General features: G+C 43.3%; 1 protein-coding gene across 1 annotated transcript in view; it reads left to right on the top strand.

The window, feature by feature from the left end:
- Positions 1-15040: 15040 nt before the first annotated feature.
- VAT1L (vesicle amine transport 1 like) overlaps positions 15041-15941 on the top strand; it is a 149450-nt gene continuing 148549 nt past the window's right edge. The window contains exon 1 of the mRNA XM_063109123.1: positions 15041-15273. Within this exon, the coding sequence (XP_062965193.1) occupies positions 15041-15273 (233 nt within the window). The remainder of the gene's footprint in view (positions 15274-15941) is intronic.

Below are 15941 nucleotides of genomic sequence, written 5' to 3'. Positions count from 1 at the left end.
GTTTCTTGTAAGCAGGAGTCAAATTAAGGTAAAAGTACTTTCTACTTCTCATGATACTGTGTCGATTCATGATATGTATATAAAAACTTCACAAACTGCATAGTTATTCTCTATTAAAAGTTATTTCTTGTTTCTCCCATCAATAGAACTGGAAGAGAAGTACTGTGCTGGCATACTTTGTACGTAAGGTATATTCATTGTAAAAAAAATATCAGAAAATACAGAAATGCATTAAGAATAAAATTTTCAGGACATCCACAAAACATCAGCCGGAGATAATGACCTTAAGACCTTGATCTTTCCAAATATTCTTAACACTGAGTACATATGCATGTGCGTGGGTATCTCAAAGATAAGATTACAGTCTGCTTTCCAACTGTGGGTTTTGCATGTGTAGATTTAACCAACTGATGATCGAAAATATTTGGAAACAAAAAAACTGTACTGAACATGTACAGACTTTTTCCTTGTCATTATTCCCTAAACAATACAGTATAACAACGATTTACATAGCATTTTTATTATATTAGGTATTACAAGTAATCTAGAGAGGATTTAAAATATACGGAAAGATGTGCGTAGGTTATATGCAAATACTACACCCCCTTATATCAGGGTCTTGAGCATTCTCGAATTTTGTGTTCAAGGGAGGTCCTGGAACCTATGCCTGATGAATACTGAAGGACGACTATGTATTATTGGGGCGCTTTCTTAACCTGCTTAAAATATCCTTCCATTCATAATATTTTCAAAGTTCCCATGGTTTTCCATTGTATGGATGTTAAAAAAAAAAAAAAAAAAAAAAAAATCTCTTATCCTGACTCCTGTTGTTAGAAGTTTAGAATATTTTTAATTAGTGCCGCAGTAAAAATGCCTGGAGCTGATATATTTGCACATACCTTTAATTATTTCCTGAGAATATCTTTCTCAAAAGGGAATTGCTGAGTCAAAAGTTTCTGTCTTTAAGGCTTTTGTTTCCTGTGCCCAAACTACCCTCTCAGTCGCTGGTAACACTTTAGACCTCCACAAACACTCTATACAGGTCCTTCACACTATATGTGCAACCAGGCTGGATTTTACACAAACACTCTCACACAAGGTTCAAATTCACTGGCAAAAGAAGGCGGGTCAACATTTAAATTTTCATTTATTTGACCTTGTTTTTTTAGTCACTTCATATTCACCAACTGTAACATTCTTAAATTGCTGCCCTATCTTGATCACCTGTCTTGGGCCTTTTCCATAAATGAGGATGGCCTTCTCACTCAAGATCTATCTGCCTGAAAATGACTTTCACTCACTTCTGGGCACATGCCTTTCCATGATATCCCAAGTTAATATCCAAATGCCCCAAAATACAGATGAATAAAACTCTCAGATTATGCAACCCATCTGTCTCCAATACTCTTCTTAGGGGAATAATTTTATTTTTACATAATTAGAGAAAAGTTGGTAAAGTAAATGTACCCGGAATTTTATGATTTTTTATTAAAAACAATAAAATCTTCATTTTTTCCCCAAGAAGCTCTAGTGTCTTAATTGAGACCAATTAGACCAACTGCTCAGGGGGACTTGGTGAATAGATCTTCTTTGAGTTTTATTTCCAGGGCAAGGACCATGGAAAGCCAGGTTGTCTATGAATATTCCCCCAGCACTTATTTTCTGAAGAACATTTGTTACTTTTATGAATACCTTGGTCGTTCTTGGTTTTATGCTCGTGTTTTCTTTCTCCATAGCAGAGGTTCCGTAGGCTTCAAAATACCATTTCTTCGTCTTCCTTCTCCCACCAAGTAGAATTACTTTCTGCTCTGTTCTAAAAATTGCCTTCTCTTCTGGCTCCTATTAACTCAGTGTCCTATCTATTCATGTTTGGGAGCTGAAGACTCAACATAAACTCTGTTTTCTTCCCTCCCTCGCCTCCTCTTTTTCCTCCTTCAAGCCTAACATTCAATGCTACTGTTATCCACTGAAAGTATCCTGCCTTCTAGGATGAGACATAGTAACAGGAGCACAGAGACAAGACTATACTGTCCTCACATCCTGAGCACTTCTCATTTCCACATATTTGGAATTTAAAACATTTTAAAAATTTGATCGCTTCAATAATTTTTAGGATACTTTTATTTTTTTTATTTTTTTTTAAATTATTTTTTTTTAATTTTATTTTGTCGATATACATTGTGGCTGATTATTGCTCCCCATCACCAAAACCTCCCTCCCCCCTCCCCCCAACAATGTCCTTTCTGTTTGCTTGTCGTATCAACTTCAAGTAGTTGTGGTTGTTATATCTTCTTCCCCCCCCCCAGTTTTTTTTTGTGTGTGTGTGTGTGAATTTATATATTAATTTTTAGCTCCCACCAATAAGTGAGAACATGTGGTATTTCTCTTTCTGTGCCTGACTTGTTTCACTTAATATAATTCTCTCAAGGTCCATCCATGTTGTTGCAAATGGCAGTATTTCATTCGTTTTTATAGCTGAGTAGTATTCCATTGTGTAGATGTACCACATTTTCCGTATCCACTCATCTGATGATGGGCATTTGGGCTGGTTTTAGTGGTCCATGACCCACCCACCAAGCTTTTCCTTTGCCTCTTTAATTGTGATGTGCTAACGAGAAAAAAAAGGAAGGACTTTAGTGGACATCCGTCACCTTTTTTGGCTGCCCCACACCCAAATCCTCTTCCTGTGTCTAGGGAATGCTCTACCTGATCCCTGGTGGTGGGAAAACAAAAATCCCACTCTAAGGTAACTCGTGAGTTGTTTGCCAGTCTCCTGCCCAGTTAGGATGTCCACTCATGGTCCACACTCCACTGCAGATTCATACCCAACCTCAGTGTCAAGATTTTAGTGGCAATGGGTGGATGGAGTCTGCAGTTGGTGGTGATGGCACTCACAAAAGGGAGCTGTGTTTTGCAGAAATGGTGACAGCTGTGTCCTTAGTATACAGGCATGATTTCGGCTGGGGTCCTGGCTGTTTCTCAACGTCCATTGTTCTAGCAAGTATTCAAAGCCTGACTCAATGGACTTCGCAGTGATTCTATAAGTTGCCCAGCATCCTTTCAATTGATTCTTTTCCTTAATATGTTAAATGAGCCAGTTTCCAGTAAGAAGCCTGAATAATGCACTTAGGTCAAGGGAAGACCAAATGATCTCATAGCTGCAGAATTGCGGGGGGCGGGGGGGTTGCCACAATTGGGAGATAGGAAAGTAGGGGAAGTCTAGTTATCACAGGATATTACAAGCATGTTGGATTGGCAGTCAGTACCATACTTGCATTGCAAACCTTGATTTTGTTTGACCAAACAACACCATGTGTCCCATCAAGTTATTGCTGTTATTTTGACTTGTATTGCTTTTTACTGCTTTAAAAATGTAAGATGTAAGCATGTTTTGCTTTATAGAGTTATTTATAAGAGCCATAAGCATAAGAATATTATGGTTGGCTTGCATTCATCCAAGTAGTATGATGATAATAACAATTTAAATCAATATGCTACAGCAGGTTCTGTCACTCCCCAATCCATATCCTGTCCCCTTAGCACATACTTCTGCACTCCTAAAGCTGTTCAATATGAATACCTGCTACCTGATGCCTGAGTGCTTTTGTTATAGGAGTCTGCTTAGCCTGAAAATGGGGCAAGAATCTGAAAAGTTAATGCTCTTGAAAGCAGCTCTCAACACATGATAGAAGTGGAATTATTGGTGCGCAAATGCCCCAGCTTCACCACTGGTCATTTGAGATAAGTCAGAAACATGATCCACACTGTCTTCTGGAATTCCCCAGTGGGGATGAGCCCCACATGCTCACTGTCTTGCAAATGCAAACCTTTCCTGTTTCCTTTCATTCCCTAACTTCCCATACCATTACCAGTGCTTCCTGGGATCCTCTCCCAAATAAACTTCTTGGCCTCAAATCGTAGTCTCAGGGTCTGCTTTCTGGGAAACCTAAACTAAGACACAGGCACATCAGTCCGCATTGCACCTTCACCTGTAAAGCAAATCTTTACACACCGCATGCCAAGTGTGTTAGGGACTGGCAGAGATTGCCTGTATTTGCTTGTATACTACAACACAGGCACATTGATTTCCCAACTTAAGAAACTAAGAGCACAGGAAGCTACTGGAAGAACGATTGCCACTCAGAGAAGGGGCAGGTGTAACCTGTTCTGGTACAATTCTTCTGGGCCCCAGAGCTCCTAACAGAGGCACAGTGCAGATGGCACTGTCTGCACGCGGTGGGGTTTTGCTTTGCTGTAGCTCTTGTACCCTTAAGGTTGTATCACCATCCCAGAATAACTTACTCTAACAACCTACACACTGCTGTTCAAGCAAATGTTGCAAACACCTGGCTCCCCTGGTTCCTAAATGAAACCTAGCATCACCAAAGGTCACACCTCCTCTGGGAGGGGCTGATAATGTCAGCGGCCAGAAATCCCTAAACCACATCATTGTCTGTCCCTCTCCAGTACTACAGAAAGTCCTTTCTCCCTAGTAATGTACTCCAGATTGAGAAAGCTTGCAGCATGCTGAGGAAAGAAGGAATGATACCACACAAAGGCAGTGCAATAGACTGAGTGTTTGTGTCCCCCAATCCATGTGTTGAAATCCTCACCCCCAGGGAGATGGGATTAGGAGGTAGGGCTTTGGGGAGATAACTAGGTGGGGCCTTTGGGAGATGAATGGAATTAGTGCCCTTACAAAAGAGGTTGGAGAGAGACACCTTGTCCCATCCACCATGTGAAGACACAGCTAGAAGGCACCACTCTATGAACCACTCTATGAAGCAGGCCCTTACCAGACATAAAATGTGCCAACACCTTGATCTTGAATTTCCAACCTCCAGAACTGTGAGAAATAAATTTGTGTTGTTTATAAGCACTCAGTTTATGGTGTTTTGTTACAGCAGCCCAAACAGACTATGACAGCAGCCTAAGTGACTCACGCTGCCTGCAGGTGGACATTAGCAGTAATGTGCTGGGTGTACAGACTGGAGACTCCAGTCTTTGGTACCTTCATGCACTTTCTGTACCCCTCAATCACTGCGTATCCTGGTCACATCCTTCCCCATCCACATCCCTCATTTTATATCCTGCCTCAATTTCACTGTGGGCATGATTGAATTAAATTCTCAAGATTAAAAAAAAAAACTTTGTTCATGATTGTCAATTACATAAGGAAGCACGTGCAATGCCAAAACTCAGAATCAATATCTGGGAGACTGTCTCAATTCAGAAAGGTGGTGGTACATTAAAGTAAAGTGTGTCCTTTGATTTTCCCATCAACAAAATATGAACCGTCTCTAAAACAAAATTCCCCGGAATGATTTAGTAGCCTTCTAACATCACCTTCAAATTTATTCAAGTGTCTGGAATGAGACCTGCATGAAATCGGCTTCTAAACTCATCAAAAGGACAAACAGTATTTCAGGCTGGGAACATTCCCCTGGTGTTTGTTGTCACATCAGTAGCTATCATTTCCCATCAATGTCATTTCTGCAGAGAGAGTCCTTGTGCCAGGCCATTGCCAACATAGATGACTGATGTGACCTCAGCCCTTGGGCTGAGAAGTCCCTTGAGCATCAGTTAGTCCAAGGACCTCCTTTTACCAACTGGAACAATGACATTTCCAAAGTCACATGGCAGCAAGTCAAAACCACAGGCCTCATTCCCAGAATCTAAGGATCCATAGCTTAGAGCAGGGTTTTTTAATTGTGACACTATTGACATTCTGGATAAGTCTTTGTGGTGGGGGGCTGTCTTGTGCATTGCAGGATATTTAGCAGCACTCCTGGCCTCTACCAGGTAAATGCCTGTAGCACCAGTTGTGACAACCAAAAATGTCCCCCATATATTGCCAAATGGGGCAAAACACCCCCAGTTTTGAGAACCACTGTCTTAGAGCAAAGATTGCAAACATGGGCTTAATTTAGCTCACAGATATGTTTTGTTCATCCTATGTGATATTTGATAGGATTCTATAAATTTCGTATACTTCACATAAAAATCCACACTTTTAGCTCCTCATGAACATTTGGAAGACCTGGCAACCCTGATCTCACATTCTCCCATGTCAATGGTGGATCCAAGTTGGTTGGTGCTATCCACTCAGAATGCCATTGGCATCCCTGTTTAATCACAGTCTCCACCACTCCCTATTGTGCCCCATGCCAGACCCACATCATTTTTTCATAATACTCTTGGGCCCCAATTGGGAATATAAGTCTTCTCAAAACTGTTTGTGGGTTTATTTTCTCTTAAGTAAGGCTCTCAGTTCCTTGAGGGCATGGTCATGCCATTTTCTTCTTCTATTTCTTCTACAGTGCCTAACCCTGAGCAGACACTCAGAAATATTAATCTGTTGATTTATCTATATCAGCTTTCCCCAAAAGATATCCAGCAGAATGCTAGCCTTCTGAACTTCAAGGGAAAAGGGCTAGAAGTCAAGTAAGTTTGGATGAAGCTATGTTCTGTATCCCCAACTGGAGAGTCAAAAGTCATATTAGCACCAGGCTCTCAATCTGCATTAAAGAAAGCTGCTTAACTACACCTAACCCAAGTGTCCCAAGCTAATTTGACCACAAAACCCCCTTTTACCCTCGCATCGATCAACATCCTAAGAAATCACTGTTGCACTAAATAGACTTTGGAAATGGATGAACTGGAACTCTAAACTTTTCAAATTAAACACAGTTGTTGGAATATTTAAGTGATAGGACAAAGGCAGTTACAACGTACTAAATGTAAAGAGTGTTTCTTTCCAAGTGTAGACATTTATATGAATTATCTCTTTAAAATTTCCTCATTTAATTTGTGAAGACAATGTAATCAATATCCACACTTTTCAGATTAGTAAATGAAGCAACAGAAAGGTTAAGGAGCTTGCCCATGGTTACATAGCTAGGAAGAAGTCAAGCCAGGATTGAAACACAGCCTGTCCCACCCCAGGGCCTTTGCACTTAGCCTCTATTTACATTGTCCTGCCTTCCAGGGACATTGTGCCATGTTGTTTATGTGTTTGTCTCTCCCTCAGGACATGTGCCAGGCCTTAATTATAAAGGAAACAGAAAGGGAATTATTTTCATTGATCAACTATGATGCATGGGAAATAGTACTTGGAAGAGTTTGTCATGGCATCTTATGCAGTTTTTGATATCATGCCTGAAAATTAGGTATTCTGATTCTCATTTAATTTGGGCAATTCTCTTAACCTCTCAGACCTAAAATCCACATAGCTAGGAAGTGGGAAAACTGGGATCTGAACAGGTCCTGGAAACAAAGAATGTGTTCCTTTCACTTTGCTTAGTGCACGGTAAGAATGCAGAAATTAGATGGATAGACAGGTGGATGGATGGATGGATGGATGGATGATGTAGATGGACAGATGATACTTGTTGCCCACTTACTTTGTGTAAAGCACATCGCTAAGCTCTGTGAAGAAGAGAAACATACTAAAAGGAATAGGCAGGATTCCTGCCCCCAAAGAATGTTTCCCTGTCTCCTGGGATGTAAGCCTTCTAACCTCAGAACAGGAAAGACAAAATGTGCTCTTCTCAAATTGAGCATTTTCAGTTACATCAAGATCTTACAGCTTCACACAGTCATTACTCTGAGAAAGCCCCAACCAACTGGATAGGGACCATACAATAACAAAGAAAAGAAAACTCTCAGGGAAATCAGCTCTTAGGCCAGAGGAATAAGTCAGACTGAGTTAGCTGGAGGCCTAGTTCATCCTGATTTACAGGATGACACTGTCAGCTTGTAAGGGAAAAACAAACAAAAAACCCAAAAAACACTGCAAGGGAGGAATTCTCCCCCTTACTGATTTCTTTTGGGCTCTATCTGAGTAGTGAATGCTTTGTTTACTTCTGAACCTGAATTTTACACCCCACCCCATCACCATTACTCACAATGATTTATATCAAAGTACTTTGGGAAAACATAGCTCTCTGCAGCATTTGGAAGAAGCTGGCAGTGTTATTATGTGATGATTCATGCGTGAAATCATACACATCACACTAGGGGGAAAAACCCTAGATAATATTCTGGGGAAGGGGGTAAAAGAAATCGAAATCACTCAGAAATTATCTGCAAGTGAGAATGAGGTTTCAGAAACATAAACTACTTGACTTAAATTACTTACTCCATCCTGTGTGGTACGTTTGACTCCTCATTTGACCAAACATGTTTACTGAATTATATTAAATCGATAAGATCATCTCTCCATGGATAATAGCTACTTATGAATAAAAGAGTAAGAGCATGTGAACTGTTTCTAATTCCATTCATACATGAGCAGTTAATAAAGAGCTAAAATGATTTTCAGTGTCTTAGGACTAGCACCTTTTAGTTATGAAAAGGGAATTGGGTTTTTCTATTAACTTCCATTATAAAGTTGCAGTTGAATTCCTGTGGACAGAAAAATCCACTAGGGTGAAAACAGATCTTTGAGGAGTTGTTGAGAGGGCATCATTGAGTGCCAGGGACTGGCATCTTTGGGTAGTGTGTGCTTTAGGGAGGCGTGGGGACTCCCTCTAATTCTCCACAGTCTATTATTCACTTGTTTAAAGCCCGTCAGTGGCATCTGTGGAAGATACTGCTATACCTCCCAATATTATCTCTTCCTTTCCCCATCAATTACAGAACCCTGACTTTTACCTGGGACATTGTCTCTGAACTAAGAAAAAACTACATTTCCCATCCTCCTTTGCATCAGGATGTGGCCATGTGACAGGCTCTGGCCAACAAGCGGTAAGTGGATATATTATAGTGGGCTCCTGAAGAGTCCTTAAAAAGAAAGATGTGGGTCTTTCTCTCCCTCACCCTCTAGCCTCAGTCATCTCCATCCTGCCACCTAGGACATGGATGTGATGGCTGTATCTGGAGCCACGAGAATGAGGGCCAATCCTTCATAAGTTGAAGTACAGAGCCAGAAGGGATATGGATCCTTGATGATTTCGTGGAGCCTTCATACCACACTTATGTATTCTGTCTTCTTTAAGTCATCACTTATTTATTTTATTTTTTGTTATTTATAGCTGCATCAAATACTTTACCATCACTTTCATAGAAAAGTCTTCCCTGACCCTCCAGACAGCATCTTGTATTTCTCCTTTACAGCCCTCATCAAACTGGTAAATGATTAATTACTTACGTGATTTTTTTTTTGTCTAATATCTGTTGCAAAGACTGTCAGTGCCCTCTCTACACCCTCTTGGAGCCCACCATTGCTATGCACAATGACCCAATGGCTTCCAACCGCAAACACCTGCAACTCTTCAGGGCAGCTTTATTTAGCTACCAATCCCAGATAGCCCATGTGCAAGGCAGACATAGCAGAGGGTCAGCACACCCCCAGAAACAGCCCTCAACCAAGGACTGACAGGAGTTTGTGAATACTCCATTTACTTTGCCTCTTGATTGGGATACCTCTGAGGAGTGTTTATCTATGCTGTCTCCTAGAGTTCCCCAGCAAGATTTAACCTGAGTCATGGCAGTGATAACCTCCTAAGTAATGCACCTTGTATTGACTTCTTTCTTTCCCCTGTCTGATTTCCACAGACCCCTACTAGTGCTTCCTGGAATCACCTCTCAAATAAACCATTTTCACTCAAATCTTTGAATTAAGAAATGTTTGCTTCTGGCAACCCAACCTAAACCAATATATGTCTCCTTGACTAGACTGCTAGCTCCAGTAGGACTGAAACTATTTTGTCTTACTTATCATTTTATCTCCAGTACTTAGCAATAGCACAAGTCACAATATCAAAGGTGATGAATAAATACCAGTTCCCTTTTTTTCCCTCCAACACAACTAAAGTTTACCATGTATGACTGGTCCTACAAAAGTTTATTTTACTATCTTCAGGATGGGCCACACTCCTCTCCAGTACTTCTCCGAAGAGTAATGCTGTGCTTATGGCATTTTTGTTTCATTATCTTTTAAATGGCTTTTAAACTATAAGCAATTATAACAAACATCCTTTAACATAAGCCCCTGGATTTTGCTAAGATCTTTCATTGGCCCAAATCTCCTACCACTCTTCATTATTGACCTTATAAATTTGTTTCCTTCCTCTTGACCTATTCTGTGGCAATTTTATGAGTGAAAGATAGAGGAACATGCAACATTATAGGCATTACAGCATAGTGCTTAGAAATCCACATTTCAGAGTCAAATGGCTCCCACTTCAAATCTCACTCTGCCACTTCCTAGCAAGGCAATCTCGAGAATGTGACTCTGTTTATATTAAATTTCTCCTCTGTAAATTAGGGATAATAGTACCTATGTCACAGGATTATTTTTAAGATTAAATAATATATAATGTAAGAATACTAATTGATTCTGATTGTATTGAAAACAATACAATAGAATAAATATTATTAAGGGATATAGTTGAAAACATTGACAATCTATCTCAAGTAACATATTTCACTGTAAAATTGCTGAACTACCTCAAATTATTTAGAAAACTATTCCTAAAATTATACTGAAATTGTTTCCCATCTCTTCTTACTCAAAGACCTCACCTCTATTGTGTGACACTCCCCTCAGGTGGCCAATACCTTGAGGGGATCCTGAATACGGTTTTCTACACTCTCCTCTTCCCCTCTTTCAATCTGTCTCTCTCTCCCTTTCTCTCTTACATACCCACAAGTGCACACCCTTTCCTAGGCCATTTATGTTTCACCATCAGTGGCCGCTGTTTGACATTGCCTTACAGTGTAAAAAATTTCACAACTGAGGCTCTGAGTAAATGCCCAAGGAATCAATTTTATAAATTAAAAATTGATTTACTGTGTTTATTTGGAGATATGCCATGCAGTTTAGCTCTTGCCACATTCCACCAGAGAGGAGCAAAGTTGTAAATATTTAACAATAATGGTATGTAGGACTCAGAGGAGGGTATTCCTCCCCAAGCAGCACAGACTGTGATGTGTTCCCTCTGGGTTGTTGTGATAATCAACTATCTACCAATTATAATCTGGGGTTTGTAAACAGCCAGAAGATTCCCTTGGAGGGAGTAATTATATTCCCTTTAACACTCTGGAAGACACTTTCTCTTAAAAATGCTGTGTGCTGACTGCAAAGAAGATTTATGTTACTAATGACAAAGGCAAATACTCAAAACTAGGCAAGGGACTTTGGTGGGACAGAGATATAAGAAGGCTGAGAAAAGAGCAGAGAACATACCAAAATGCCATGAACTATTATTAATCAGAGGCAGAACTGGCTTGGCCAATCCATATGCACATACATGCTAAGATGCATGAGAAGTTAACAGCAAGGATCTGGAGTCAGTTTTGTATCTCACCATAACCAGCATGTTCTTTTGAACACGATAATTCACCATATTAAGACCTAGTTTTCTCTTCTGTAAAGTGGGAATAGTAATTCTTATCTCATGTGGTTATTCTGAGAATGAAATTCAAAACATAACTAAAATGTCTAGAACAGTAACACCCCCAAAACAATCACATACATTGCAGATGTTACCAATGCCAAAGCCATATCCTCTTGGAACTCACTACTCCAGGTACAAGATGATAGCTTCCTACAGAGACCATCCAAAGTTCTTTGCCTGTGAATCCTCTCAGCCCAGGGCCATGGAGCAGGGTGGACTTGCCAGGGAGCTAATACTTTCAGCGACAGCTCTTGGCCAATCATGCATAGAATTTAGTGAATAAATACATATTTCCTTACTCCTGGAGTGGGACGACTCTGAGGCTCCCTCCATGCTGTCTCTCAAGGGTCCCCTGTGGGCTTGAACTCCATTTGTCCCCTGTTGTAACCTGCTCATTAATGCACCCCGTATTGGTTTCTATCATTTCCTGTCTCACTTTCCTATTTCCCAACCAGAGCTTCCTGGGATTGCCTCCAAAATAAACCACTACATTCAAATGCTTGTTTGAGGATAGAATCCAGCCTAAACACTATCTCTCACATGTAATCAGGATCAGTAATTTGGACAATTGAGTTTACAACAAGATGTTCGATTCACTAACCAAGCCCTGTTTATTCAGCCTCCTTTCACTGCCTCCCCACCCCCCACCCATCCCACAGCCATTGCCTCCATTGAGGCCCTTCTCATTGATTCTGAATTTTGGCTGCACTATAGTCTCTAGCTGATCTCCGTGCTTCCGTGGAACTCTATCATCTAATCCATCACCCACTTACTGCCAAAGTAACTATCCTATAATGCAGTTCTGGCAATGAGTACCATTCCCTTGTTTTTGTCTTTTATTTATTTATTTATTTATTTTTTGTCTTTTTTGTGACCAGCACTCAGCCAGTGAGTGCACCGGCCATTCCTATATAGGATCCGAACCTGCAGCGGGAGCGTCGCTGCGCTCCCAGTGCCGCACTCTCCCGAGTGCGCCACAGGCTTGGCCCTTGTCTTTTAAACTATCAGTGAAGCTCACTGCCTCCATGATTATGTCTTAAATTTTATAACATGGTATGTGAGGCCCTTCAAAAGCGAGTTCCAACCAACCCTCAGCCTCATCTCCAGTGACTGCTAAACACAGCCAATGTCGGCCTATGTAGAACAAACTAGTGTCTTCCCAAAAGCACTTTCACCTGTCACCTTTCCATGTGTTTGAATGTGCTCATGACCTTTCCTGCCTGAAGAACATGGCATACATACTTCAAGGGCTGGCTCAAACGCCCCTTCCATCATGAGAATTTCTCCAACTCCCTGGACAACTTAATGGTTCCCTCCTCTGGGCTCTCACAGTAAGATCTGTATTTAGTGACTCATTCATTCATTCATTCATCAAGCCTTTTCAGAGGACGTTCTACCATGCACCAATCATATGTCAAGCCCTAGAGACACTGCCATAGGTTAAATGTGTCCCCCAGAAGTTCAGGTATTGGATACTTGATCTCCATTGTAACAGTAGTAAGGGAGTGGAAAATCCAATCACGGTATTTGAAAGGTGGGCCTCTAAGAAGTGTTTGGATCCACGAGCCATGCCCTAGTGAATGGACTGATCCATTCATGGAGTAATGATTTGATGGTTTACTGGGTGGTCATGGGCATGGTTCTGATGGCTTTATAAGGAGAGTGAGTGAGAAGGTTTAGTCTCTCTGAGAAGGTTTAGTCTCTCTTGCTCACCCCACTCTCACCATGTGACACCCTGTGGCCATGGGACCCTGTGTTGTGGTTAGAGTCACCACCAACATCAAGGCCCCCACCAGATGTGCCCCCTTGACTCTGGATTTCCCAGACTCAAAAAGTTTAAGAAATAAAATGTGTTTTTTTATAAGTTACCCAGTTTCATATATTCTGTTATAAGCAACAGAAACAAACTAATACAGAAACCATTCTGGATAAAAGCAGAAACAGCTCCTGCCCACATGAAGTTCACAGATGGAGGAAGGAAACAGACATTATCAGGTAATCGTATGAAAGTAAGTTACAAACTTGACATTAGAGTTTACAATAAAGAATGCCAGCCCAGCCTGGAGATTGGAGAGACTTCCACAAAAGTGGATGCTTGAGGTGAGAGTGAAATAAAAGTTAACACCAGATATAGGAGGTAGAACCATCCTTCCATTCCAGGCCAAAGGGATAGCAGGTGCACAGCTCTGTGGTGGGAAGAGACACAACGTTCTTTTTGAGGAATAGAAGATTAGGGCAGTTAAAGCAAAGAGGCACAGAGAACGGAGGGAGAATCACTTACATCACTCATCATGCCACGTCTACTTGTTGACTGTGTCCTCCCTGCATCACGCTCTGAGGTTGAGCTCCTGAAGGGTAGGGGCCATGAATCACCAAAATAATATCCACCCCAGCACTTAGCACAGCGCAGAAAACAAAATTAATGTACCCAATTTATGGGGGGGGGGTTCATTTGTTTGTTTTTGTGGCTGGCTAGTACAGGGAACTGAACCCTTGACCTTGGTGTTATAAAGCTTCACTCTAAGCAACTGAGCTAACCTGGCAGCCCAGTACCCAATTTATGGATGAGGGTGCTGAGGCTCAGGAAGGCTGAAAGTGTCACCCAAGATCCCAAGGCTGGCAGTGACATAGCAGCTAGAATAAACATCTACCATTCTTCTACTGCATCTCTTTTCTAAACTGCTGCAAGGCAACCGCCCCCCGCCCCCCCCCCCGGTCTTTTTTTATTTTTAATAGCTCTTTTTTTCTATAACTCTTAGTTTTTCTATAGCTCTTCTTTCAAAGGGCCTGTTGGCAAAAACAAAAAACATTACAAACAAAACAAAAAGCCAGTCGTGTGTGTGTTGGGGAGGAGATATATTTTGGTCCTGTGGGGGTGAGAACATGAACAGAACCCTTTTCTGGTAGAAGATTCTTTTCTGGAGCCTCTTTAATGGTCTGAAATGGTGTGGGTGGTGAGAATTAGCCATCGTAAGGTAGCCCCTGGTGATGTCCAGGACACATCATCCTGGCTGACCCTGAAAGTCCCGAGTGAAAAGACCCTGGATTGGACTCTTCCGGGCGGTGAGTGGCATATCCAGTTTCCCGCTTCCCGAACCTCTCCGCCCTTCCACCCAGAACCGGCGGTTTGGGAAACAGCCCAATTTCCAAGCTATCCCGCCCGCCCCCGCAGGCCACCTTGTCGCGGGCAGGCATCCTCCAGGCCCAAACATTCATCTCTGTCCATTTCAAGGCTCCCGAGCCTGTGCCGTATATAACCAAGTACTGCGCTCATGGGGGATATGGGGGGGGGGGTGCGACAAGGCGGCCCCTCCAGGTGGGTTTTATTCACGAGTTTTGGGCAGATCCAGGTTTTAGGGCTGAGATCAAGAGCCCGGCTTGAGACTGGTTGAGGAACTGCAGCTGGGGCTTCGTCTGGGCAGGGAAGAGCGCTGCAGGGCGGGGGCGGGGCGGGGCGGGGCGCGGCTCTTGCGAGGATTACGGCGGCGGCTGTGGACCGCGGCGCGGCTCGCGGAGGCTGCAGCCATTGCACGGCCGAGCATCCCGCATTCAACAGGAGGGACCCGCGGGAGCCGAGCCCCGAGCCCCTCGCGCCGCCGCCGTCGCTGCAGCCCGTGCGCCCCGCGCCCCCGCGCGCCATGGCCAAGGAAGGCGTGGAGAAGGCGGAGGAGACGGAGCAGATGATCGAGAAGGAGGCAAGCAAGGAGCCGACGGAGGGCGGCGGCGGCGACGGCTCGCACCGCCTCGGGGACGCCCAGGAGATGCGCGCCGTGGTGCTGGCGGGCTTCGGGGGGCTCAGCAAGCTGCGGCTCACCAGGAAGGCCATGCCCGAGCCGCAGGACGGCGAGCTCAAGATCCGCGTCAAAGCCTGGTCCAGTATCCGCGCCTTTCTCGCTTTCCCTGTCTGCGCGCTGCGCGCTGCGCGCTCCGGGAGCGGGCGGGAGAGCCGCGGCGGGGACGCTGCCCCGGGGACTCGGGTCTCGGAGCCTCCCCGCAGCCTGCGGCCGGCCGATGCTAGGGAGGATGCTCAGTGACGGCCCTGTCCCCTCCCCAGGCTCGAGCTAGGGGTGGCCAGAGAAGGCTGAGCTCTTGGAGACCGGGAGGGTGGTGGCGCCCGTGGCGGGAGTTCTCCGGCCGGTAGGACAGCTTAGCTGTCAGCGCAGAAGGGGTGAGGGTTCACATGGTTAGAACAAAAAAGCAAAACGAAAAAGTAACCACAGGCGTAAAGTAACGGTACCAGCCACCGTTTTCAGAGTTTTACGTGTGCGATCTTATTTAATTCTTCCTGGGACCCGGTGAGTTAGATACCCCTGTTATCCCCCGTTACCAGTGAGAAAACCGCTGCTCAGAGAGGAGTGATTTACCCAAGATCAGCTGCCACTAAGTGACCTGGCTGGGATTTGATACTCGGTCTTTTTAACCTCTATGCTGTTGCCCTTATGGGGCTGGGGACAGGGTGCAGGGTTGGGTCCCCTCTCCTGCACGCTTCCCTCCCCGTGGCCTAATATGGGCAAAGGATCTGAGGAGCAAGAAAATTAG

Source organism: Cynocephalus volans, chromosome 10 (assembly GCF_027409185.1).
Source record: "Cynocephalus volans isolate mCynVol1 chromosome 10, mCynVol1.pri, whole genome shotgun sequence".
NCBI classification, from domain to species: domain Eukaryota; kingdom Metazoa; phylum Chordata; class Mammalia; order Dermoptera; family Cynocephalidae; genus Cynocephalus; species Cynocephalus volans.
This window is presented reverse-complemented; position numbering and strand designations above follow the sequence as displayed.